The 26,620-nt window shown below is 35.8% G+C and overlaps 1 protein-coding gene and 1 pseudogene across 2 annotated transcripts in view; one reads left to right on the forward strand and one right to left on the reverse strand.

Annotated features, from left to right (window-relative positions):
* The window catches only part of LOC129289924 (alpha-galactosidase-like), a 21,654-nt pseudogene extending 18,534 nt beyond the window's left edge, over positions 1-3,120 (forward strand).
* Positions 3,121-4,472: 1,352 nt separating this feature from the next.
* Positions 4,473-26,620, reverse strand: part of LOC129291032 (glycine--tRNA ligase, chloroplastic/mitochondrial 2) — a 62,034-nt gene continuing 39,886 nt past the window's right edge. The window contains exons 27-36 of one of the 2 annotated variants that reach the window (XM_054928133.1): positions 15,605-15,823; positions 15,334-15,428; positions 14,348-14,438; positions 14,156-14,260; positions 13,464-13,502; positions 12,862-12,951; positions 8,552-8,653; positions 7,861-7,942; positions 5,559-5,644; positions 4,473-4,888 (exon numbers count right to left, since the gene is read on the reverse strand). In XM_054928133.1, the coding sequence (XP_054784108.1) occupies positions 4,790-4,888; positions 5,559-5,644; positions 7,861-7,942; positions 8,552-8,653; positions 12,862-12,951; positions 13,464-13,502; positions 14,156-14,260; positions 14,348-14,438; positions 15,334-15,428; positions 15,605-15,823 (1,008 nt within the window). In that variant the 3' untranslated portion in view covers positions 4,473-4,789. Of the gene's footprint in view, positions 4,889-5,558; positions 5,645-7,860; positions 7,943-8,551; positions 8,654-12,505; positions 12,554-12,861; positions 12,952-13,463; positions 13,503-14,155; positions 14,261-14,347; positions 14,439-15,333; positions 15,429-15,604; positions 15,824-26,620 lie in introns of those variants that run through there. The other variant, XM_054928134.1, reaches the window with a different exon arrangement.

The raw sequence follows: 26,620 nt of genomic DNA on the forward strand, positions 1-26,620 counted from the left end.
ATTTAATTTTATTTATAAGGTACTTGTTAATTTTTAGGACTTCTCTTTACATTTTTGCTCTTAATGAGATTTAAAGAATACTGGTATAAAATATACCAGTAATGAAATTTAAGAATATTTATTAGGAATAAAGGTAAAAATTTGTTAAATTTTAAGATAAATTTAATAAGGTTTAAAATTTTTTGGTTTCAGTGAAACATGTTTAGTGATTATAAATAGAATTAAAGGAGTATACCTATTTAACAATAATGACACCCTTTCAAACACAACCCCATTCAATATAACTCTACAGCATTATAGCATTGTTTTATTTATATTCTTACAACCCTTAAAAATGAATATCATATTTGTGGCTCATGGATATAATTTTTGGCATTTGTAGATTCACTTGGTGTCCAAGGTAGAAAAGTTAGGAGCGAGGGTGATCTTCAGGTGTGCTTTAATTAATTACCCTTTTTCTTTTATTTTTTTTTGAATAACTGTGTGGTTCAAGCATTTATTTTATTCATCATCTCCTCTCCTAAGAACCAATTTGATTTTGTGGATTAATTTTTTTTTAAACTTGAATTGAATGAGTTTGAGAAATATTCCTTCCAATCGGGCATCTTCTAAAAGTAAATTTTTAATCTAAAATATATTACACTTTGTAATAATTAAACTTTTTTTCAATTTTGCTTTTTCTTGATTATGTAAAGGTATTTAATCTAGTTGTATCAATATTAAAAATTAAGGATAAAAATAAAAGTACATCTTATTTTTTATGTTATAAAAAAACTAACTTTTTTTAAGACACGTGAATAATGATTTAAAAACCGGACCTAATCGGATAGTCGACCATTGACCAAAGCTGTTAACATCTCGATTTAGATCAAAAAATCATTTTCATGATTAAGCTGGATTGGAATGGAATTGAGCCAAAAGCCGAGCAGTTTTTAGGAAACCGAACGGTTTTAAACATAATATTAAAAAAAGTTTAAAAAACTAAAAAAATTTAAAAATTGGATAATACTAAAAGTTAACTTTATTTTTGAATAATTTACATATATAAAATATGATTTGAGATCAGTTTTTTAATAAAAATATTGATAATTGTAGATACAAATACATATATTTTTGAATCAACTCACATTTTTTGTGTGTACAAATACAGATAAGGAATCAAAAGATTCATTTATATTTGACAAGTTATAAAATTATAATTTATAATATTATTAATTTACAGTTATGTTATATTATTTTATTAACATATTATAGATAGATTTTTTTCATTATTTTTTTATATATATATATATTTTTATTTTTTTTATTTAATATTATATTATTAATTTAATTATTGATCCAATTTAATGAATCATGTAAATTAATTTGCACCCTACAGGTATGGGCAGGGCCATTGTCTGGGAATAGAGTAGTTGCGATGCTAATAAACCGCACAATTATTGGACGCTGCTATAACTGCTCACTGGGATGACATTGGACTTCCTCCAAATACCACCGTTCAAGCCAGGGATGTTTGGCAGGTAATAATACTCCCTCCGTCATTATATAAAATATTTTTAATCAAATATAAATTAATAAAAATTAATTATCTAGTTAAAAACATAGCAACATTTTAATTTTGTTTTTAATTATTATAATAAAAAATTAATTTCTTTTTTTAAAGTGAATTGATGTGAGTACTTATCTTTTTTTTCTTTTCAATTTAATAAGGGTATCATGGTCCATTCATTAAAAAAATATACTAACAACCTCTTATATTTAAAAATAAAAAATATTTTAAAAATTTTATATATAAGGATAGAGGGAGTACATACATTTGTGTGTGCGTGTTTGTTTTCCTCTCTTCATTTTTCTTTTGTCCTAACATTGTAGGTCTTTTGATTCAAATTAATCTGGTTGGTAACCACCTCTTTCTTATTTTACCACAGGATTACAATTTTATCTATAATATATTTCTAAACTTTGAATTCAACTTTTCCCTGCGTTTTTATTTTATTATCCTCAAATTAAATATGAAAAAATCAGACTCATTTTTTTAATATTTCTAATATGTTTTTCAATAAAAATATTAGCTTTGTAATTTTTTATTACATTATATATTTGTCATATTATTATTTAAATCATATATTTCTTATATTTTAAAAAATTTTTTAGTACAAAATATAGATAACAATACATTTATTGTATTAAAGAAAACAATACATTTAATATAATGTATTTATTTACTCGATTTTATTTTCCTCAATGGCAATATAGAGAAAATTATATCTTTACTTTTTCGTTTCTCTTGGATAAAAATCCTGCACCTGCAAGATTATGTAATTGTTAAATCATATATTTAAATTGTACTAAGAATTTAACAATAAAATATATATACTCTGCTTGAGTAAAAAATGTAGGACATTTTTTTTTTGTTAGTGCTGGTTCAATATGGGGATACTTTGCAAAAAGTTAATGACACTAATTTCTTCTTTTTCATAAATGCCCACCCTGATTAATTGTATTGTAGAGTTATATTATATATAAATAAAATTAAAGATAAGATAGATTGATTTTAATAGGAGGGTACGTAATCTTAGAAAGTAGCTATAATTATTTATTATTTAATAATACAAACTACTTTTAACTATTATTCTTAATCATTACTCCTCCGATCCAAAATATAAGTACTTTTTCTTAGTTTAATATTGGTTAAAATATAAACAACTTAGTAAATTTTTTTTGAAAATTCTACCCATTGTATTTATTAAGCTAGATCATAATGTAAACTTATCTCTCACTTATTTTGGCCTAAAGTGGATTGGTATAGAGATTAAAGATAAAAAGAGAACATAATATATATTTTATAAAAAAAATTTTATTAGTATGTAAAATTTTCTAAAAAGCTCCTTATATTTTGGACGAGAGAGAATATGAAATAGTTAACAGCATTCTATATTTTCTTTCAACCAGAGGAGTAAAATGTTGTATATGTAAATTGGATATATGCAGTTAGTTTTTTTTTTTTGTGGTTAATTAATTTTTGAAGCACAAGACATTGGAGCAGAATTTTGTTGGCTACGTATCAACACAGGTGGACCTCATCAATGCAGGATGTTTGTATTGACTCCTATTACTTGATCCCTATTTACGACCTTGGGGCCTTCAATTTTTAGTATATGGTTATTTAAGGGAGCCAACTTATTATTGTTATTTTTTTTTTTGAGGGAATTGGCTTTCTTCCATTGCAGAGGAAAGTAGAGGAGGGATCTTTGTAGACTTGGACTGTTAAATTAGGTTTGATAATTTTTAAAAACATATATTTAATTTGAACAATTTATATTTGTAATGAAGGAGTAGTGGAGAGAAATCAACCTCTCTTGAGAACTGATGTTTAATTTATTTCAAATTTTGATATGCAATTGAGAATGGTCTAAAGCTTTTAAATAATTAAGACACATCTAATGTCCTAAATTTGATTTTGAATCAATGTGCCCCCTTATTTTTTAATCTCTTTTTGTTGAATAAAAAAAATGTTGACCGTTAAGTGCTATTGCGGACCTAATTGCTTGACTTTTTTTTGTCAACGTGTCATGACACTTGGATATCTAAGATTGTGCTTGGTATTCAATCATTTCTTAGTATTCAGAACCATGGAGCAACATTCCAAAAATCATAATCACTAGATAACAAATAAATTAACAAAGACAACGAGAACCATCAACCAAGAGGAAGAAGAAACAATTGTATCGTTAATGTAGCATTCAAATCCGAGACTTGAAGACAATTTCAAGAAGTCTCTTCAAGCTCTTACCTTTTTTTCAGTAGCATTGTACATTCCATATCAAAGAATATGACTATATCCTCTTAAACAATTTTTTCAAAAACAAAATCACCCTTTCGTTAGAAAATTAGTGAACCCCACAGCGATTCCACATCAATTGATAACAGACACTAGTATCCAATGGAAAGACAATTTTGCTCTTGAAACATTGTTTAGCCCAACTTTTAGTGCAGAATGCCTAACTCTCTTTCAAAAATAAAAAGGGGAAATAATATTCTTCAATCCTTTTGCCTTTTTTTTTATTGGTTACCTTAGAATGTATACTTGTATGTTTGTTCCCTTGATACAAGTACGGTCTTCAATTATAGTGTCAACCCTTTTTACCACAATAGGCCTCGTTGCTAGCATGTTCCTTTTATACCGCGATAACGTTATTTTGTAAGTGCATTATGCATAGAATACATCCAATGTAGTTCCGAAAAAAGAAAAAAGAAAAAATAAAAAAAAAAAAAGGACTTAATAGTCAATCTGACTTTTGCTGATTTATTACTACTCCATGGTCCGCGGGCTATTCAAATCAAATCTAAATGATTCTAACATGACATTTAAAAAAAAAAAAGAACAAAATTGTGATACTAAACTTGAAAATAAGTAAAACTGATTTGACAAATCTAAGAAACTTACCCCGTAGAGAAGCAGAGATGAATAGTAGAGAAGTCAATCTACTAAATTGTCAAATGTCATATTATTCATCATTCAAAATATTACACTTCAACATTATTTGATGAACGAATAATAGAATAGAACATATAAATCACATGATAAATAAAATGCTACAAAAATTTGTAAGACCAAGTCTTCCTTCTTTTTCCCTCCCTGCAAAAATAATGCTGTAGGTGCCCATCTGTACAGAAAAAACAGGAAAAAGAGAGAAGAAAACCAATTCTCTTCTCCTATGGCTTCTGGAACTTCCAAAAGGTTCTCTATCTTCTATTTTCATGAAATTAAATAATCTCTAGCAGATCCTTAAAATCCAGGTAAAACTGTAAGATCCGCTATTCCTTTAGGAAGTTCAGCAATTGCTTTAAGCATAGCTAGCCTGTTCCTTCTGATTTTATCATCATCCTGCATGATGGCGTAGAAAATTAGGGCACATCTTTCATGTATTTCCTGGAATATTTTACCATATCATCCAACCAAACTAAAAATATCAAAGGCTGCAATAGATTTCAGAATAACGAATGCTTAAAGTGGCTCGATTTTATTTGAATCTAGTGAAAGAATACGAGTATTGAGATTATTACAAGTTTATCACTCCAGTTTTATATGATCAACAAAGAAAATGAACCAAATTAAGATACGTGATTAAAAAAAAAAAAAGGGTCAAGGAACAGACAAAAGAGACAGAGAATCAAATAAAGGACATCAATATATTATATAAAAATAAAAACAGGTGAACACCGTTATTTTACTGTTTCTTTACATTTATTGATGTGACTGTTATTTATTTTTTGAACTCTACAAATTATTAAAAAAAAAATTAAATCACAGTGTAAATGCACAGGGTTGAGACTACTTCATATTGTAAGAGACTGAATGCTGAGTTTTGATGGCCTCAACTATGGTAGGAATGTGTTATTTCTTGAGTAGTCTTTTGTTCAGTCCCTTTCTCTTAATTCCATTAGAAAGACTATTAAAATAATTGTCATACTTCGAGAACCAGAATTACTATAAGACAATACTTCAACTGAACTGGGTATTATAAATGTCATGTCTAGGAACAAAGCTAACATACCACCATCACAAAGACATGGTTGAAGAAATTCTCAAGTGGCTGTATCAATTCAGATGAAACTTCAAAAAAATTATCAATCTCCAGACCTGTACAGCGAAGGATACTCCCATATAAGGGTCGATAAGCAGATATATATATATATATATATATAAATATAGCAATTCCCATTTCTACTGAAAAAAAAAATCTAATTATATGAAAACAATAGCAGCAGTAAGAGAAACAAGAGTAGTCTGGTAAACACATGGAAATGATGATGGAAATTAGAGTAGCTATTGCATTTATTGTATGATATTAGGACTGACTAGATTATGATTAGGGAGATCGATATGTATCTTTTATAATTATTACTCATTAATCCTTTGCCTTAAAATTACAATTATAAATAAGACAGACGGTAACACAAATGGTAGCTTGGTATGTTTCTCTATCTCATATGGTACCAGAGCCATTGGTTCTTATTTTTTAGGGTTATGTCTCATTCCAACCCATCCTGTTTTGTTTCAAACCCTAAAACACCTAACACAATTACTCTTCTCTCAGCCTACTCAGGCCCACTTCTGCCTGGAGCTTCATTGACGACACAAGTCAGCCCACCACAAATGGAAGCTGTCACCTGTCCACCTTCTGTCCAGTTTTGCTTTGCTGGCATGTAAGGGTGCGTCTGTTGTTGTTTCCTGCCATTGATTTCCTCATCATGCTCGTTGTGATCTCTTCCTCTAATCTTGAGATGTGCTCGTCTTTTTCCACTCTGTTGCATTTCTCATATTTGCTCTCCTTCCTTTTACGCCAAGTTTCTGCCATGGCTGTCTCATATTCAATGAAGTCTGGTGCCCTTCTATTTTCAGCGGTACTTCTATCATTACCTATGGAAAATTGCAGGGGCCCTTAAATTCCAAGTCATTAACTTTGTCGTCTTTGGTATAAGGGACAAGGGCGTCTGGATCACTTGACTAAGCAAGGTATTGATATTCCTGAGACTCAGAGACCTACCTGGGCAAGGATTGACACTCAGTTGTGCTTGCTTTTCACGGAATTCCCTTGATCCCAAACTGCTTCCTCTTTATCAGTCCTTTAAGACTTGCTCTGATGTCTGGGGTAAGGCTGCTATATTATATAGTAATGATATTCGACGTTATTATGATGTGATTATTACTCTTGTTAGTCTAAAACAGGAAGATGTGGTTGATGCTACATATGTTAGCCACAGAGTCATTTGCCAAGAATTTTGACATATTAGCCTTCCACATCTGAAGTCTGAGAAAAAGAGGGGAGAAAGCTTTTCATGGTCCTAGCCCTGTATAATCTTTGGCTTGCTTTTCGTCATCTTCAAGGTCAAATTCTTGGTGGCTTATCTGTCCTTGCACTCGATGATGTTCTCTCTTGTCTATAATGGGCCTCCTTTAAGAATGTGACTTCTACCGATGTTGTTTCAGATGCTTCAGTTCGGGTTTGACAGAGTTCTAATTGTGGTGGGGGGAGGGCATAATGGCCCTTGGAAATGTCCTTAATGTACTTATTGTAACAAACAAAATTGGTCATCCTCAGGATCGTTGCTATAGCCTCCATGGGAGACCTCATAATGCAAATGTTGCCCAAACATCTAACTCCCAGTCACATGCATCTCCTATGCTCGCTAAAGGGTAGCCACTTCAATGATTACTCTTGACGGGTGTTGATTACAAAGAGTACCTCCATTTCCACGCCAACAAACAGTCATCACATGTTGCCTAGACTGGTAAATTATGTTGCGTGCTCGCTCATTCCTCTCTTGAACCATGGGTTATTGACTCAGGTGCTTCTGCTCATATGTCTGGCAATAAGAACCTTTTGTCCAATTTCATTGATTCCTTTTCCCTTCTAGCAATTACCACTACTAATAGTTCTCACACTACACCTAAAGGTATTGGCTAGGCTTCCATTTATCCTTCTATTAATTCACAACATGTTCTTGTTCTTGTTTGTCCTTGCGATCTTGTTTTTGTTAGTCAACTTACTCATGCACACCTTTGTTTAATTATCTTAAGTGATGTGTCTGTTATTTTACAGGATCAGAGTATAGGTCAGACGATTGGTGTCAGGCATGGGTCACGGTGATTGTATTACTTTCCATCTACAATATCACTAGCTACCTAGATTGCCATCCTGTCAAATCTGGTTAGCAGCCACCTTAGCCAGCCCAAATATCATACAATAAATACAATATCTACTCCAATTTCTAATATTAGTCAGCCCTAATATCATACCATAAATACAATATCTACTCTAATGTCTAACAGATATTATCAATCGTCAATATTACCTGGATTAATTCTTTTCTTAACTGACAAAAAAGTGCTCCATAAACCCCTTTCTTCTTCTGTTTCGAAGGCACCTTCATTGACCTAATCAGATAGTTTTTGGGCAGTGAGATATACCAATATTATTGGAAGACATGCAATTGAAAAATTAGGTATTCCTTCATCATGTAGCATCACTAGTATGATAAACAATTATGAACTAATAATGAGTACAAACTTACCAATGGGCGAACCCTAATTCATCCAATAAACTACATAATGTAATTCATTTGCAACCATTATAGGGAAGTTACATAATTACATAGGATTATTTCATCACTTCTGATTGAACTGTTAAACTATCACATTCCCATATCAAACCTTCCGTGGGAGAAAATTTAATGCATCGCTGATTTTCTATTGAGTTTAACATTGTCCTGATGATAATCAACCAGGACTTAATGGTTAAATTTACCCATAAAATTATTTCATGATCGAGAATGAGTAAAGCAACCACTTGAACAGCCTTGATAAATGCCTTCCTACATGGTCGGGATGTCATCTCATGTACACACACATTATAGCTGCCTTAATTTTTGTTTGATAGTTTGAGCACTTAGAAACGTAACTTCTATCAATACATAGACTTATTTTTTGATAAAATCAAATTCTAATCTAGTTTCCTTGTTAAATCTGATACTTTATGGGAAAAACCTTAATATCATGAAGTTCTTCCTTTCCACGGACAATTCTTGTGGGTCGAGAATATGCTTCAACAACTTTTGAGTAAAGCTCGCCTCTTGATAGTTCTTCCATCTACAACCACAATTGTTAGCCATCAGCATGTGAAAATAGATTAATAACGTAAGGAGTCAGCTTGATCGTAAATATGTCAAATACTCGTTTTTAGGGTGTAAGGAAATATGATTCAATCACTTGTGTTATTTCATGAGGAAAGGCTATAAATACACAGAGCATGATCCTAGATAATTATGACTAATCAAACATAGCCTATCCTATACAACCTATCACAGAGGAAGCATGCTTACAGATCTGTACCGAGCCAATAACCTAGTAGAGTCAAGATGAGTGATAGCAACATGCAGTATGTGACATCCTCTTCTTTCTTGCTCTTAACCAATGCCAAATACTTGACCTCATCCCGCATGGTCGTTAACTGTTGCAGAGCTGCCGTGACCACCCCCAAGAGGCTCCAATCAATAGCCAAGAAACAGGTGGATTACTTGCTCGGAGACAACCCATTGAAGATGTCGTACATGGTAGGGTATGGTCCAAGGTGCTTGAGAAGGATTCACCACAGGGGATCATCTCCAGTTGATTGCAGTACATTCGGGGAAAATCCAATGCTCAGCAGGGTTCAGTGGGATGAAGTCGTAATTCCTAAATCCAAACTACCCTTTTATTCCTAATTCCCCAATTACCCCTATTGTTCCTGATTCCCATGTATCACAATTGGTAATTTGCAAGAGGGAGTTGATGTGATGTGGAAGGCAAATGAAAGCATTGATAAGTAAAAAGCAACTTTTCACATAAAAGAATAGAATGGGCTTTCATGAGAGTTTTGAACAAATGGCTAAACTCAATGAGACCTAAAACAGGCTTTTCCAAGTAGTGATCTTGAAGTTTACACATAAGTTCCTCCTAGACTAAACTAAATATGGTATTCTCATGTGCCTGCTACAAAACTGAAATCTATGAGCTCAAACAATCTCCTCAAGCCTACTTTGAGAGATGCATCCAGACAATAAAGAAGTGGGGCTATTTGCAAGGGCAAATGGATCACACTTTATTCATGAAGTCCTTAATGAATAAGATGACTGTTTCGATAGCCAATGCAGATGATATAACTGTAACAAGAAATGATGTTAATGAGCTCATTTGAAAGGTGTATTAGGCAAAAAATTTGAACATCAAATATGTTGTTGACTTAAAAATAGTTTTTAGTTGTTCCTCTGTCTAGTAGAGGAATTGCGGTATCCTAGAGGAATTGGATTTACTAAAAGAGATTAGCATTAGGGGATCTTAATTCTTAACTAGCTAATATTTCTAACGGACCTTTCTCATAAGGTTGTTTCAAGGGATGCTCAACACTAGTTGACAACTCTGGCACCAGCTGGATACCAGCTTTGCTGTCGGCGTTGCATGTCCTTTCTTGCTTGCTCTTTCTCTCTTAGCTTGGTGCAATTGGCACCAGATGTAAGCCATGACAAAGACCATAATACCAGAATATTATGTCATTATTGTGATTAGCATTTATTAACATGATTAATTAGGCTTTATTAGTATTTATCAAGCTTTATCTCTCCTGATGTGTATATGTAGAGCCAGTTTGTACATGAGGAAATACAACAACAACAACAACAACAAGCCTTTATCCCACTAGGTGGAGTCGGCTACATGGATTGCAAGACGCCATTGTGCTCTATCATTTATCAAGCTACATGAGGAAATACATGAATGAAAAATACATTTTTCCTCTCAAAATTCCAAATGGTATCAGAGCCAATGATCCAAAATACATCCTAGGGTTTCTCCGAGCTATGACTCAGGTAAGTCATTCTATACAGCATATAGGGCTGTGATGCAGGTGTTGTTTGAAACCATTGTGGTTCTCATCGCCCCCCTAGATATGTGAACTTGCCAAACACCATCGAACTTTCTTTCCTAGAGCCAAATACACATCTACCAAACCATTCACAGTGACATGTGGGGACCATCTCACACTACAAACTATACTCAAAACAAAATGGTTCATCTCCTTCATTGATGACCATGCTCGTGTTTGTTCGGTTTATCATTTAAAAAACAAGTCTGAGGTTGCATCTACATTCATGAAAATTTTCACCATGATCAAAAACTAGTTCAACACTAGCATCCAAGTCTTACACACTGACAATGGTATTGAATACTTCAACCAGTCTCTAAGTAATTTTCTCTACATGCATGGCATTGTCTATATAGATACTGGTGCCCATACACCCCAACAAAATAGGTTGTAGAAAGGAAAAATAGACACATACTTCAAGTTGTAAGAGCACTCATGTTCACTTGTAATGTGCCAAAGTTTTATTAGGAGGATGCCATTTTAAATGTGACCTATCTGATCAACTGAATGCCCAATTGAATCTTAACTTTCGAAACTCTTCTAAAAAAATTGCAAAGTGTTTTTCCGACATCCCACATTGAAACCAAAGCAATAAACTTGAATCTCGAGCTATCAAGTGCAACTTTCTTGGCTATTCTCCTACTCAGAAAGGATATAAACGTTTTGATCTTGTTTTTAAATGCATCTTTGTAAGCCTTGATGTTACCTTCCATGAAGAAACTCCTTTTTATTCTAATTCTTTAATTCAGGGGGAAAATATAGATGAATTTCAGACTTGGGAACTAGAACCTAACACAGAATATGTACTTCTCGAGTCATTACCTAAGTTGCATAGATACAGGTACAAGTATCCAATACGATACGACATGATACGGGAACAGCAAATTTTCAAAATTTTAGGATACGGATACGGGAATATTTATAATATTATTTTAACATTTTATGATATAAGTATAGGTATTTTGATTTTTAAACAAGAATTTCTAAAGTAATATAATGATATTTATAGTAATTAACTAAAATATTAAGTGTTTTTTCAAGTTTTTAAGCAATGTAGTAAAAAATTATTGAAAAAAAAAATCATATCACAAATGTTAGAATATGGGATATTTATGCAGAAGTATCCTACAAGTATCGTATCGGATATGGGTGCGTTTATTTTTTTGAAGTATCCATACTACATAGGTCATTACCTCCTTTACCAAAACCATTACCACCCACATCATTTGATTTGTCCAACACCCCACCTTCACCAACCTCTTCTATTATGCCAAAGTTTGAGGAAAACAAGAAAACAGAGGGAGATATGTAAAGACCACAAAAAGAGAGTTGTTAATTTACACTCGAAAGAAGAAATTAAGAGATACTAGGCAACTTGTACCTGAGGCACTAAGAGAGTCAAAACCAGAGGTAGTTCCTGAAGCTGAAGTACCATTGTACCAAGGACTAATCCATCTAGTGAGCTTGATGATCAAAATAAGGAAGTGAATCTACTGATCTTGATCTACCTATTGCTCTCCAAAAACAACCCCGGTCATGTACTTTGCATCTGGTTTAGAAGCATATATCCTACAAGGCTCTCTCCTAGTTATTAGGCCTTCATCACTAATTTGAATAAAGTTGTTATTCCTAACATCCAAGAAGCACTGGAAATACCAAAATGGAGAAATGCACTCATGGAAGAAATGAGAGCTTTGGAAAAAAATGGAACATGGGAGATTGTAGAAAGACCTGAGGCTATTGCTCGTTTGTGTGGGGAAACCTAATGACTTGGAAAAGTCAAAAGTAGAAAGTTGTATTTAGAAGCGGTGTTAAATTAGAATTGAGAGCATTAGCTCAAGGAATTACAAAAGAACTATGGATAAGAAGGGTCATGGAAGAAATACAGGTCAGAATTGATCCACAAATGAAATTGTATTGTGATAATAAGGCTGCCATAAGCATGCCATTGAATCTTGTACAACATGAGAGATCTAAACATGTTGAAGTGGATAGACATTTTATCAAAGAAAGTAGAAGGAGGCATTGTTTGAAAAACCTACCTACAAAGTTACAAGCTGCAGATATGCTAACCAAGGGACTACCTAAGCCTGCATTTGAGAGTTGTATAAACAAGTTGAACATGATTAACACCTATAATTTAACTTGAGAGTGATTGTGGGAATATTATGTTATTATTGTGAATAATTAGCATTTATTGGCATTATTCATTAGGCTTTATTAGTATTTATCAAGTTTTATCTCTCTTGATGTCTATATATAGGATCAGTTTGTACATTAGAAAATATATAAATGAGAAATACATTTTTTTCCTCTCTCAAAATTCCACACATTGATACAAAGAAGACATTGATAGAGCTCTCAAATCTCACTTACTATCTGCCCTAATGCTGCTTACCTTGTATGCTGATTTTGCTGCTAGACAAGGAAAGTTCACCCGCTCAGAAAGGATGGAACGAACAATTTCTGCACTTACTTCCCTGTCAAACTGTCGAAAAAAATGTGATATAATGGTAAAATTAACCTGATCATTGTGTCTGATGATACATTCCATCTGAAACATAACATAAAGACCACACTCCACAGAAACAGAAAATAAATACTACATGTGATAATGCACATGTTTTCTGACCATCAGTGCTTGAAAAGCATTTTATATAAGACAGATGGGAGCTCAACATATTCATGGACTACTCTTTAAAATCTCTGTTTTTACAAGATGCAATGATTGGCACTAACTAGAATGGGGATAGATGGGGTGATAGAGCATTGCCAATAATGTGGGCAAAGTTCCAGACCAGAAACCTATTAAAGCTTAATTTTCTCTCTCAAAACCTCAGATATTGTACTTATTGTATATGACTGAGGGGGATTTTGCATTTATTACTCATTATTATTCATTATTGTACATACATTATAAATAAGACAGACTATAGAGCATAACCCACGTTGACTACTTTCCAAAATCTCTCCATTTTACATTTATGAACAGATACATACCAGGTATTGCTCCAATCTCCGATTAACAAATTGATGTACCTAAAGGTAATATCATAATAATCAGATTTTGATTGAACAAAAAATGTAAAAGCATCCACAAAGACAAAGGTCTTAAACTGGAATCTCGCATTGTGACTGTGTATTTGTGATATATACATAAAATGTTATGAAATGTTTTATTAAAAACAAACTTTGGCTTTCCTTTGTTCTCAATGCATGAAAGAGTATAGTCAGATATATGCTGTCAAGTCTCTTTTCCCTCTCAATGTTCCCCTAGCTCTGTCTCACACACTTTCACTTGTTTATTAGAATACAAATAATTGTAGCTACTAGAAAATTACGCAGTAAGTTGGCCCAATTTATTAACAGCCAATTGTAAGTTATTAAACAAATAAATTTGGAAGAGCAAAAGGGTAGAGGAAGGAGAAAGAGGAGGGAATTTTCTTTTTCTTTTTTTTGGGGGGGGGGGAGAGGAGAGTGGCTACAAGGGATTCAGGAAGTTGGAAGAGAAAACTGACAAAATAAACTGACCAAGTTGTTTGAAACTTCCACTGCTGTAAGAGCTCCTTATAGGGAGCTCAAAATATAAGAAAATTAAAAAAAAAGTCAAAATAGTTACACAAGTAAAAATAAAAAAAATAAAAAATAAAACTGATTTATCTATAAAAAAGAATATAGGACTTCCATCTTACATCATCAATTACACAAGGATCAACTTTAACGGGTTGGACCTTTGCAGCAAGTTCCAGAGCCAGTTGAAAATGTAGGTTTTTATTCTTTTCCACCAACAACTGTACCTGAATTAAATAATAGAAACCAACACCATTCGGACAAGACGTTCGGCTTTCAAAAACTCAAGAGTGTACATATAAGGATATACTGACAAGACCATATGAGATTCTCCGCAGGCCAAATGGGTCATTTGTGGAACTAGGTTGACATCCAGCAGCAAATAAACCAACCAGGCTATCTAATCTGCAGGAATACAAACAAATCAAGGAAGGTGCAGAACTTCATTGTTTAGGTATCAATATATTTAAGCTTAACAAAGCACATGACAGATCCACCGAAAAAATAATAATAATAATAACAACATTAAACTCATACACAAGCACGCGCGTGCGCGCACAAAGTATATGACAGATTCATTTGAGATGGAAGCAGGAAAGTTCTACTCTCTCCGTTCAAAATGTAAGGCATTTTTAACCGAATCTCACCCCCAATAAAGTAGTTACCTACTTTCAAATTAACCCTATCTTTCCATATTTACTCCTATTAAACACCCTACAAAAAATATAATAAAGTCATTCAATAGGGAAACTTTTGAAAAAAAAAACAATGATTGCACCTCGAAAAACTAAAAATGCCTTAAATTTTTTAACATCCAACTTTTCAAAAACTGCCTTACATTTTTTAACGGATGGAGTACAAAAGGAAGAAAAAACTGCCAAGGATTTCAAATGCATAGCTGATGAAAAAAAATTGCTTTTGCCAATGTCGGAAGTAAAAAAGTACAAATATAACTTTGAAAGAAAATTCATCTATTGATGCTGGGATGTTCAACTTGCACGCACATTGATGCAACCACCATTTATTTTCAACATGTAGATCCAGGTTTCTAAACCTAATGGCAATCTGAAACAAAAAAATCACAACTGATGGAGGCCCAAGGCCACGGCAAGCAAATAATCAAGCATGCATTGAAGATTATCAGAACTCTAACTCCTTGAAGCTCAACTGTGAAGCATCCATGAGAAAAGCATGACGTACATGCCATCCATTTGTTCTGGATGAAATAAGATTCATACCTCTCGAAATGTGAAATTTTCACTAAAAACAGACAGGAAAAGATCGACACTAGAATTTTCACCTATCAGCTATTGCTAAAACTATTCCAGCATCACTTTTGGGAAGAATGTCACCAGAAAACCTAGGAAGGGTGATCTCAAACAGGGCATCTGCAATCTGCAAGGTATGGCGTAACAAAGAAGACAAGCAAGGTTATGCATAAATATAAATATAGTTAACAAATAGAACTAGAAGACAAAATATACAATTGACTGGTACGGAGATACACATGTGAATGCAACTCTTAATGTTGCCAAATGGAATAGTAAGGAAGCCTCAGCAAGATGAACAACCTGCTCTGAGTATCCATCTTCAAGAGCATAGTGACGCCCCATAATTCCTGAAAGTGATGTAAATTCAGTGACAACAGCAGTGGCTAGATCAGACATAGCAAGTGATGCAGCATCTTGAACAATTTGATGCACGTCTTCACTGATTTCTAAGAATAAACACAGTTTAGAAACCATGTTTTCGACACGAGTCATCTTATCCAGCATGGTTCCAAGCTTCTCCTGTTTGTTGCATTGGATGTTAGGAAGAAAGGCCATTACAGATTATGCACTATGTCTTGAAGAACTACAAGATATTAGTGACAATTAATATTCATTTAAACTCAAAAGCTCAAACGATTAAGTTCCATTCTTAGCTTTCAATACAATCTTGAACATCCCTCCTCACATTAGAGCCATTTAGGCTTGAAGTCGTGACAAACCACAAGCCCATCATACCTTGTGCTGAAACAAATTTAGTTGATAACAAAGCAAGCAACATACTTTAGACATGGACCACTTCAGATGAGATTCCAATACTGTCACCCCTAACACTCGGAGGGACAAACCATGCTTCCAAAGGAAAACGAAAAGAATGGAAATCATACTCCAATACATTTAACTGGCCACTATTCTCAAACTATCTGCAGTGAAGACAACAAAATCAAACCTAACAACCAGAGGGGCAAAAGCCACCCACATAGCAACTCAAGAAAATATAATTGATTATTGAATATTAAAAAAAAAAATCAATTCAAGCAATACTTCATGGGCTTGACACAAATTATCCTCCTTTAAGTAGCCAAATAAAGGCTCTGTCATAATATTTAGCCAAGAAAGAGAGAGAGAAGGAGAAGGGAAAAGGAAATAGAGAGATAGAGAGCAGAGAAGAAAGGACAGAGATAGTGGAAACACAATTATTATTCAGCCAACCAGGATGCAAAACACAATAGTAGTGCATCCTATTTATCGATTCCATAGGCTCCTTTTCTTAATCTAACTAAAACTTCCCATAAATAAATAAATTATAACAAATTATCAAACATATCAAATATCCTAATATATCCCATAAATATCCCAATATATCCTATTACCCTAATATGTATAAGTACATATCAATATCCCCCTCCCCAAGAGACCCTTTCCCTCAAGGGTCAAGTACAATCAAGTGTACAGTACAAAATCTGAAACTAAACAAAGGAACCCAAGGTTAAAATCTGGAATTAGATCTTGAATATTCAAGGCATGACTAATTGAGTGTTTTGGAGTTGGGCCACCAAAATTGATCCATTGCCAAAAGAAACTTATGGCCTGTGGAATTTTTAGAGAGGAGAAATTGTATTATCTCATTGCATTTCTGATGTAAAAACTGGTCCTATATATATACATCAAGAGAGATAAAAGCTAATAAATACTAATAAAGCCTAATTAATGATCCTAATAAATGCTAATTATTCACAATAATGACATAATATTCTCACACTCACCCTCAAGTTGGATCATAGATGCTAATCATGTCCAACTTGCTTATACAACTCTCAAATGCAGGCTTGGGTAGTGCCTTGGTAGTACATCCGTAGCTTGTAACTTTGTAGGTAGGTATGTCAGACATACAATGCCTCCTTCTACTTTCTCTCTGATACAATGTCTATCCAGTTCAACATGTTTAGATCTCTCATGCTGTAGAGGATTCAATGCCATGCTTATAGTAGCCTTGTTATCACAATACAATTTCATTGGTGGATCAACTCTGACTTGTATTTCTTCCATGACCCTTCTTATCAACAGTTCCCCTGTAATTCCTTGAGCTAATGCTCTCAATTCTGATTCAGCACTGCTTTTGGATACAACTCTTTGCTTTTGACTTTTCCAGGTTACTAAGTTTCCCCACACAAATGAACAATAGCCAGAGGTGGATCTCCTGTCACCATAGGTCCCCCCCAGTCTGCATCGGTGTAAATCTCAATTGTCCTTTGATCATGCTTCTTGAATAATAATCCCTCACCAGGTGTACCCTTAAGGTATCTGAGAATCTTATATACAACTTCCAGGTATCTCTTCCTTGGATCACACATGTATTGACTTTCTACACTGACAGCAAAAGCAATATTTGGCCTTGTATGGGATAAATAAATCAGCTTCCCAACCAGTCTCTAATATCTATCTTTATCAATGGTTTCTTCTTTCTCCTTGTCTTCTTCTTCTTCAACTTCATTATCAGAGTTGTCTTCTCTTTCTAACTCCTCAATGCCACTTTCCTTAGGTGGCTTCTTCTTTTTCGAGAGCATAATAGGAGTTTCCTCAGGTTTACAACCAAACATGCTAGTTTCCTTGAGAAGATCAAGTATATACTCCCTCTGAGATACATATATTCCTCGTTTTGACCTAGCAACTTCTATCTCGAGAAAATATTTCAACTTCCCAAGATCCTTAACTTCAAATTCCTTACCATGGACAGTTTTTATGCTTGCTATTCCATCAACATGATCTCCTGTAAGGATTATATCATCAACGTACACAATGAGGATGCACTTCTTAGCTCCCTCAGCCTTAACAAACATCATATGATCTAACAATCCTTGCTTGTAGCCTTCTAACTTCAGGACCTTTGAGAATCTATCAAACCATGCCCTAAGTGACTGTTTCAAGTCACACAGTGATTTTTTCAGCCGGCATACTTTGTCATTTCTTCCTTTATCAAACCTAAGAGGTAAAGTCATGTAGACTTCTTCCCTCAATTCTCCATTTAGAAAAGCATTTTTGATATCTAGTTGATGAAGATGCCATTCAAGGTTGGCTGCCACTGACAATAGAATTCTTATAGTGTTCAGTTTTGTCACTGGCGCAAACGTCTCTTTGTTGTCTATGCCATAAGTCTGGATGAAACCTCTTGCTACTAACCGTGCTTTCAACTTGTCAAGTGTGCTATCAGCCTTATACTTTAGGGTGAAGACCCACTTGCAGCTAACTAGTTTCTTACCTCTAGGTCTTTCAACAATCTCCCATATTTCATTTTTCTTCAAAGCTCTCATTTCCTCCATAACTACATTTCTCCATTCTGGTATTTCCAATGCCTCTTGGATGTTGTTAGGAATAACAACTTTATCCAAATTAGTGATGAAGGCTCAGTAACTAGGAGAGAGAGCCTTGTAGGACACATACTTTTGAATCGGATGCAAAGTACAAGACCGAGGTTGTTTCCGAAGGGCAATAGGTAGATCAAGATCAATAGATTCACTTCTTTGTTCTAAGTCATATGGCTTACAAGATGGATCAATCTTTGGTACATCAGCTTCAACGACTACCTCTGGTTCTGACTGTCTTGGTGCCTCAAGTACAAGTTGCTCACTATCTTTTGTTTTCTTCTTTCGAGTGTAAACTAACAACTCCCCCTTTTGTGGTCTTTCCACATCTTCCTTTGTTTTCTTGTTTTCCTCAAACTTTGGCATAAGAGAAGAGGTTGGTGAAGGTGGGATGTTGGATAGAGGTAAGGGCGATGGTTCTAGTACAGGAGACACAGACTCAAGAAGTATATATGCAGCATTAGGTTCTAGTTCCCAAGTCTGAGGTTCACCTATATTCTCACCCTGAATTGAGGAATTGGAATAAAAAGGAGTTTCTTCATAGAAAGTAACATCGAGGCTTACAAGGATGCATTTAGAAACAAGATCAAAGCATTTATATCCTCTTTGAGTAGGAGAATAGCTAAGGAAGATACACTTGATAGCTCGAGGTTCAAGTTTACTGCTTTGGTGGATATGAACAAAGGTTGTGCACCCAAACACACGAAGTGAAAGTTTGGTTTCAATGTGGGATGTAGGAAAAACACTCTGCAATTTTTGGAGAGGAGGAGTTTTGAAGGCTAATATTTGACTGGGCATTCGGTTGATGAGATAGGTTGCGGTTAAAATGGCATCTCCCTAATAAAACTTTGGCACGTTGCAAGTGAACATGAGTGCTCTTGCAACTTCAAGGATATGTCTATTTTTTCTTTTTGTGACCCCATTTTGTTGCGGTGTATGGGCACACGTACTGGTATGGACAATCCCATGCATTTGGAGAAAATTACTCAAAGATTGGTTGAAGTATTCAACGCCATTATCGGCGTGTAAAACTTGAATGCTAGTGTTGAATTGGTTTTTGATCATGGTGAAAAAGCTCATGAATGCGAATGCAGCCTCGGACTTGTTTTTCAAAAGGCAAACCCAACAAACGCGAGTATGGTCATCAATGAAGGAGATGAACTATTTTGTTTAAGTACGGTTTGAAATGAGAGATGGTCCCCACAAATCACTGCGGATAGTTGTAAAAGGTTTGTTAGGTGTGTATTTGGCTCTAGGAAAGGAAGTTCGATGGTGTTTGGCAAGTTCACATACCTCACACTGGATTTCACTATGATTCAAGGTCGGGCATAAGGTTGGAAGCAACCGCTGAAGGTAATGAAAATTAGGATGACCTATTCTCTTATGCCATAACATAAAATCATGAACTTTAGAGGTAGATGTAGAATTACTAGCAATAGGTGGGTCATCCACTCGAGTGATGACCTCTAAATAGTAGAGCCCCTCATATTCTTTGGCATTGCCGATTGTCGCACCAGATAATAGATCCTGAAACACACAATGTGATGGGAGAAATTTAGCAAAACAATTTGAGTGCTTGATCAATTGACTGGTTGAAAGTAAATTACAATTAAGTTTTGGCACGTGAAGGATAGATTCCAAAATAATAGAATCTGATATACGGATACTCCCTTTTCCTGCCACCGGTGCTAAGGAGCCGTTTGCAATCTTCACTTTAATATTTCCAGCACATGGGGTGTAAGTGGTGAACAATTGATGACAATTAGTCATATAATCAGATGCCCCGGAATCCACAATCCAGACCGCTGCACTTCGAGTTGTCTTTAAAGCCTGAAGAAAAGACCCTCTTTTTGCCATAAATGCCATGGGTGCAGATTTGGAATTATGCACAACACTACATAAAAGTAGCCACAGCACCACTCTTAGCACTTCAAATGAGGGAAAAGCTTTCTTGTAGACTGAAAACAGAAGCCACAACCCAGTATAACTCCAAACCCAGCAAAACAAGGCACTAACAACACCATACGACCTGATTGTGCTGGATTTGGTTGGAGAGAGTGCGTCGTTGCCGTCCGAGAAGATCGCATCTTGAACAAAGCCTCCACGCGCCGCCACGCACCACCGGAAGCTTGTTGACGTAGTGAGCAGGGGTGGCACATGTGGTCTACACGCGCTGCCATTCGCCATCGCCATCCTGGGTTTCGCTGTTCGGAGCCTCTTGAGTACGTCTAGGGTGGCGGTGAGATTCAAAACTCGCTCCACCATTGTCCACACAAACACCGTCACATACTATTCAGGCGGCCTCATTCTAGCCATTTGAAGATTTACTGAGCACCAACTAAATTGTTCTATACAGTGGGTGTGTCGCATACATATATACGTACAAAACCATGATGCCAGCCGAGATATGAGGCCGAGAAATAAGGGATAGAGAATAAAATAAAAAATTTCCTAATATATTTGATCCTATAATAACTATTAAATATTTACATTAAATATGGCATATTTCCATACTCCTCCTCAAGTTGGACCATAAATGTTAATCATGTCCAACTTGCTGATGAAATAATCAAACTTATCTCTACTCAAGCCTTTGGTGAGAACATCAACTGTTTGCTCCCTTGTTGGTATGTGTCTCATTTGGATGATGCCAGTATCAATCTTTTCTCTGATAAAGTGTCTATCTATCTCAACATGCTTGGTCCTATCATGTTGGACTGGGTTGTGTGAGATGTTAGATTGCTGCCATACTATCTGAATACAGAGTGATAGGCAGGTTAATATTCTTTTTTAGTTCCTCAATCACCCTTTTAATCCATATACCTTCACAAATTCCCAAAGCAATAGCTCGAAATTCTACCTCTGCACTACTACGGGCTACTACACTTTGCTTCTTGCTTCTCCACGTAACCAAGTTTCCCCAAACAAAGGTGCAGTATCCAGATGTAGATTTTCTATCTTTTTGATCACTTGCCCAATTTGCATCTGTGTAGAGTTGCACACTGCACTTCTTAGATTTCTTAAACCATAAACCCTTTCCAGGAGTACCTTTCAAATACCTGAGAATCCTGTAGACCTCATTCAAGTGTTTCTGCTTGGGGTCATGTGAATGTTGACTCACCATGCTAACTGCAAAGGCGATGTCTGGCCTAGTATGTGACAAATAGATTAATTTCCCCAGCATATGCTGATACTTGCCCATATCAACAGACTTGCCAAGATCCTCTTCATTGCTTATCTTGTCAACTTAGATGGGTGTATCACTAGGTCTATACCAAGCATGCCAGTCTCATTTAAGAGATCTAGCACATATTTTCTCTGAGAAATAGATATTCCCTTCGTGGATCTTGCCACCTCCATGCCCAGAAAATACTTCATTTCTCCAAGATCTTTTATCTGAAACTCTTGAGCTAGCACCCTTTTAAGATTTTCAATCTCCTCAGCATCATCGCCTGTAAGAACCATATCATCCACATAAACCAACAAAACAGTAATTTTAGTGCCTCGGTGTTTGAAGAACATCGTGTGATCGCTTTGACCTTATTTGAACCTTGCCATTTTTAGTACCTGTGTGAGTCTCTCAAACCACACTCTCGGAGACTGCTTTAGTCCATATAAGGACTTCTTCAATTTGCACACTTGATTCGGTTTATTTCCTGGGAACCCTGGTGGTAATTTCATATACACTTCCTCTTTCAACTCACTATTTAGGAAGGTGTTTTTTACATCTAATTGATGTAATGGCCAATCAAGGTTGGCTGCTAGTGATAGAATTATTCTAACAGTATTGAGTTTGGCTACCGGTGCGAATGTCTCCGTGTAGTCTATACCACACACTTGGGAGAACCCTTGAGTGACAAGTCTCCCTTTGTGTTTGTTTAGACTCCCATCAGCATTATATTTAGGTGTGAAGACCCACTTACATCCAACTACTTTCTTTCCTGGAGGTAATTCTACCACATCCTAAGTATTGTTGCTTGTCAATGCCTCCATTTCCTTGATTACAGCTTGTCTCTATTTAGGTATGGCCATGGCCTCTTCAATATTCTTTGGTACTACGACACTGTCCAAATGGGTAGTAAATCCAGAAAATTTAGCAGACAATGCTTGATAAGACACAAACCTCTCGATAGGATGCCTAGTGCAGGCTCTCGGCTTCTTCCTCGTAGCTATCGGTAGGTCAATATCATCCTTACCACCTGATTCTTCCAGATTTCCTCCATTATCTTCTTTTGGACCTACATCTAGTTTTGACTCTTGGTCAGTGCTTGAGATATGGGTCTGTTTACCTGTCTTGTTTTTCCGTGTATAGGTCTATGCAAATCTGGTGTCTCCCCCTGTTGTGGACGTCTCCTTTGGACTAGGATTTGGCATATCACTTCTAGCTTGATTGGTAGTATTGGTGTTTTCAATTCCTAGGTCCAAATCAAGATCAATGAGTTCAAGAGACAAATGATGAGGTATAGCTATAGGGTTGGGTGTTTCAGGTATTTCACTTGTGTTTTCGCACATGCCAATCTGCAATTCATTCCAATTCTCCCCTTAGATTGGAGATTGTAAGTAGAAGGATTCTGTTTCGTGAACGGTGACATCATAGGTGGTAAAGATACGTTTGGTAGTGGGATCAAAGCACTTGTACCCCTTTTTAGTGGTAGAGTAACCAAGAAAAACACATCAGACAGCTTTGGAGTCAAGTTTGTTTGTGTGATGAAGATGAACATAGGTAGTACATCCAAATACTCGTAAGGGTAAAGTATTTTCCAGGTAGGGTAGATTGTAAGTTTGGTGTAGAACTTTAATGGGAGTTTTATATGACAAGGTGCGGTTGGGAAGGCGATTAATAAGGAAGGTCGCAGTTAGGACAGCATCATCCTAGTGATATTTAGGAACATGGCTGCTAAAGAGAAGTGCACGGGCTGTTTCAAAAATGTGCTTATTTTTCCTTTCAGCAATACCATTTTGCTGAGGACTGTAAGGACAGGTACTTTTGTGAACAATTCCATTGAAAGTAAAAAAGTGGAGATGTTTGTTGAAATATTCTGTGCCATTATCAGTGTGGAGTGTTTGAATAGACGTTTGAAACCGATTTTTTACCATATGATAGAAATCAATGAACACCTGAGAAACATCAGATTTGTCTTTTAGAAGGAACACCAAGGTAACGCGAGAATGGTCATCAATAAAGGTGATGAACCACTTTGAGTGAGTCCTATTAAGGACTCGAGAGGGCCCCCATAGATCACTGTGAATGATTGTAAAAGGTTTTGATACAACGTATGGCTGATTAGGAAAGGAAACACGATGATGTTTTGCTTTTTCACAGGAGTCGCAATAGAGCTGAGAATAATCACTTTTATTGCAAATTGAAGGAAACAATTTTGACATATAATTGAAACTAGGATGACTAAGATGTTTGTGCCATATCTCCAACTCACTAGTCCTAGGGAGAGACACTTTATTGCATGACCTAACTAACTTTATTTCCATCCAGGTAGTAAAGACCATCAAATTCCTTAGCACTGCCAATTGTCATCCCCGTCAGTAGATCCTGGAAAAGCCAATAAGTAGCAAAGAAATCAACATGACATTTCTCATTCTTTGCCAATTTACTTACTGAGAGTAAGCTACACTTTAAATTAGGCACATGCAAAACATGATGTAAGGTTAAAGTAGATGAGAGTTGTATACTCCCTATACCAGAGATGACCGACTTTGATGCATTGGCAATCTTAACTGTAAAGTACTTTTGGCAAGGTACATAGGCCGTAAATAATTTAATATTATCAGTCATATGATCCGACGCGCCTGAGTCTACTATCCAGCAGTCTCCAATGCATACTCGTGTAATAGTAGCCAAGGCTTTAGAAAAATTACCTCTTTGTACCACAGTAGCAATAGGTTGCTTATTATTAGTTTGCAGGGCTGACAGCATTTCAATGATCTTACTTAGTTGATCATTTGAGGGCTGTGAATTATCATCTCCCATAGAGCTTTCAGCAACATATCCATGGTTTTTTCCCTTTCTTGGCTTCCAGTTGAGTGGCTTACCATGGAGGTCCCAGCATTTATCCTTTGTGTGGCCCACTTTCTTATAGTGTTCACACGTGGGACGTCCTTTAGTGCTTCTAGGATCATTAGACTTGGCAGCAAGAGCAGATGATTCAAAAGTACCGATTTGAGAAATGGGTTCATCTTTCAACATTGCCTTCCTTCGGTAGTACTCCCTCCGGATCATTGCAAACGCTTCACGGACAGATGGCAAAGGTTCCAGACTCATAATTCTGCCACGAACATCATCCAAATCTGAATTAAGTCCGACTGGCAACTCATACAGTCGTTCTTTCTCCAGCCGTTTTCTGAACCGAGCGGCATCCTCAGAATTGGTCCATTCTTCAGCAATAATCAGATCAAGTTCTTGTCACGATTACATTGCTTTACGAGCCATAGCTTAGATTTAATCTCAAACACTTGAGAAGCATTCTCCCTATCTGAGTATGCCTCCTTCATAGCGTTCCATATCTCCCGAGCTGTTGGGAGAAATAAAAAACTTCTTCTTCACAGCCGGTGCCATTGAATTAACCAGCCATGAGCATACCATTGAGTTTTTGGTCTTCCAGAGCCTGAGAGCCTTGACATTCATTGCCTCTAGACACTGGGTTTCATCGGAAACGTACCCCCATTTGCCACAACCTTCTACCGCGAGCCGCACCGTCTGCGCCCATTCTCGGTAGTTGACGCCGGTGAGCTTTTCTGAGACAAGAGAGACGAGCGAGCTCTCTTAGCCAGTAACGAGGTGTGTGACTTGACGCGAGCTCGCATCGGACGAACTCTCCAAGCCGGTCGACTCTATATTTCGATGAGTCTCAAGTTGAAAGTTCGAGTCCATGTCTGTCTCTAATGATTCAGTTGCTCGTTCTTCTTCATGCTCTGATACCATAAAGATTTACTGAGCACAAACTGAATTGTTCTATATAGTGGGTGTGTCACATACATATATACATACAGAACCATGATGCTGGCCGAGATATGAGGTCGAGAAATAAGGGATAGAGAGAATAAAATAAAAGATTTCCTAATACATCTGATCCTATAATAACTATCAGATATTTACATTAAATATAGTATATTTCCACACCATTCCAGAACTAATTTAATTTGAAATTTTGAGCCTGATGCTCTGATACCATGTGGAATTTTCAAAGAGGAGAAATTGTATTATCTCATTGCATTTCTAAGGTACAAACTGGTCCTATATATATACATCAAGAGAGATAAAAGCTAATAAAGCCTAATTAATGATCCTAATAAATGCTAATCATTCACAATAATGACATAATATTCCCACATGGCCATATTCATTTTCTCATCTCTTCTCTTCTTCCTCACCTTAAAAAGTTGGAACACGCAATACAACACTCAGCCCGATGTATTGCCCTTTCAAACTGCTCTAGACTTGTGATGCCCTTGCTAGCGCAAAGGAAAGAACAAGTTCCCATGACAAAGAAAGAGAAACGATCAATAAGAAGAAACAAAGACCACGGATGAATCCCATAAAGATGGACCCATGATAAAAGAGGTTCCCTAGCATGAAGGGGCTTCTACATCTTGAAATCCTCTATGTCTTCAAGTCGAAGCCATGACAAACATAAACAAAGGCCAATGGTGACTGAAGAGCAAAGATGTACAATAAAAACACAAGCTGACCGTAACAACTAGCAATGAAAATATCTTGGCTACCAGAATCTAGGTTCTTTGTGTAAAATGCGACATCACTACTAGTAGGCCCATCACTAGTGAACCAAGGCATATCTTCAAGGATATGTTGGGTACCTATCTTAACAGCAGCATCAAGTCACACTATTATTTAGTTAGCAGCAGGGAAGACCCACCCTCTTCTTGAACAACAAAAGGTTTGCTCGTTGGCCAAGACTAGCTACTTGAACATTTGCTGTAATGC

The sequence above is a fragment of the Prosopis cineraria genome, unplaced genomic scaffold (assembly GCF_029017545.1).
Source record: "Prosopis cineraria cultivar Desert tree isolate PC_DT_omini unplaced genomic scaffold, ASM2901754v1 PC13, whole genome shotgun sequence".
NCBI lineage: Eukaryota > Viridiplantae > Streptophyta > Magnoliopsida > Fabales > Fabaceae > Prosopis > Prosopis cineraria.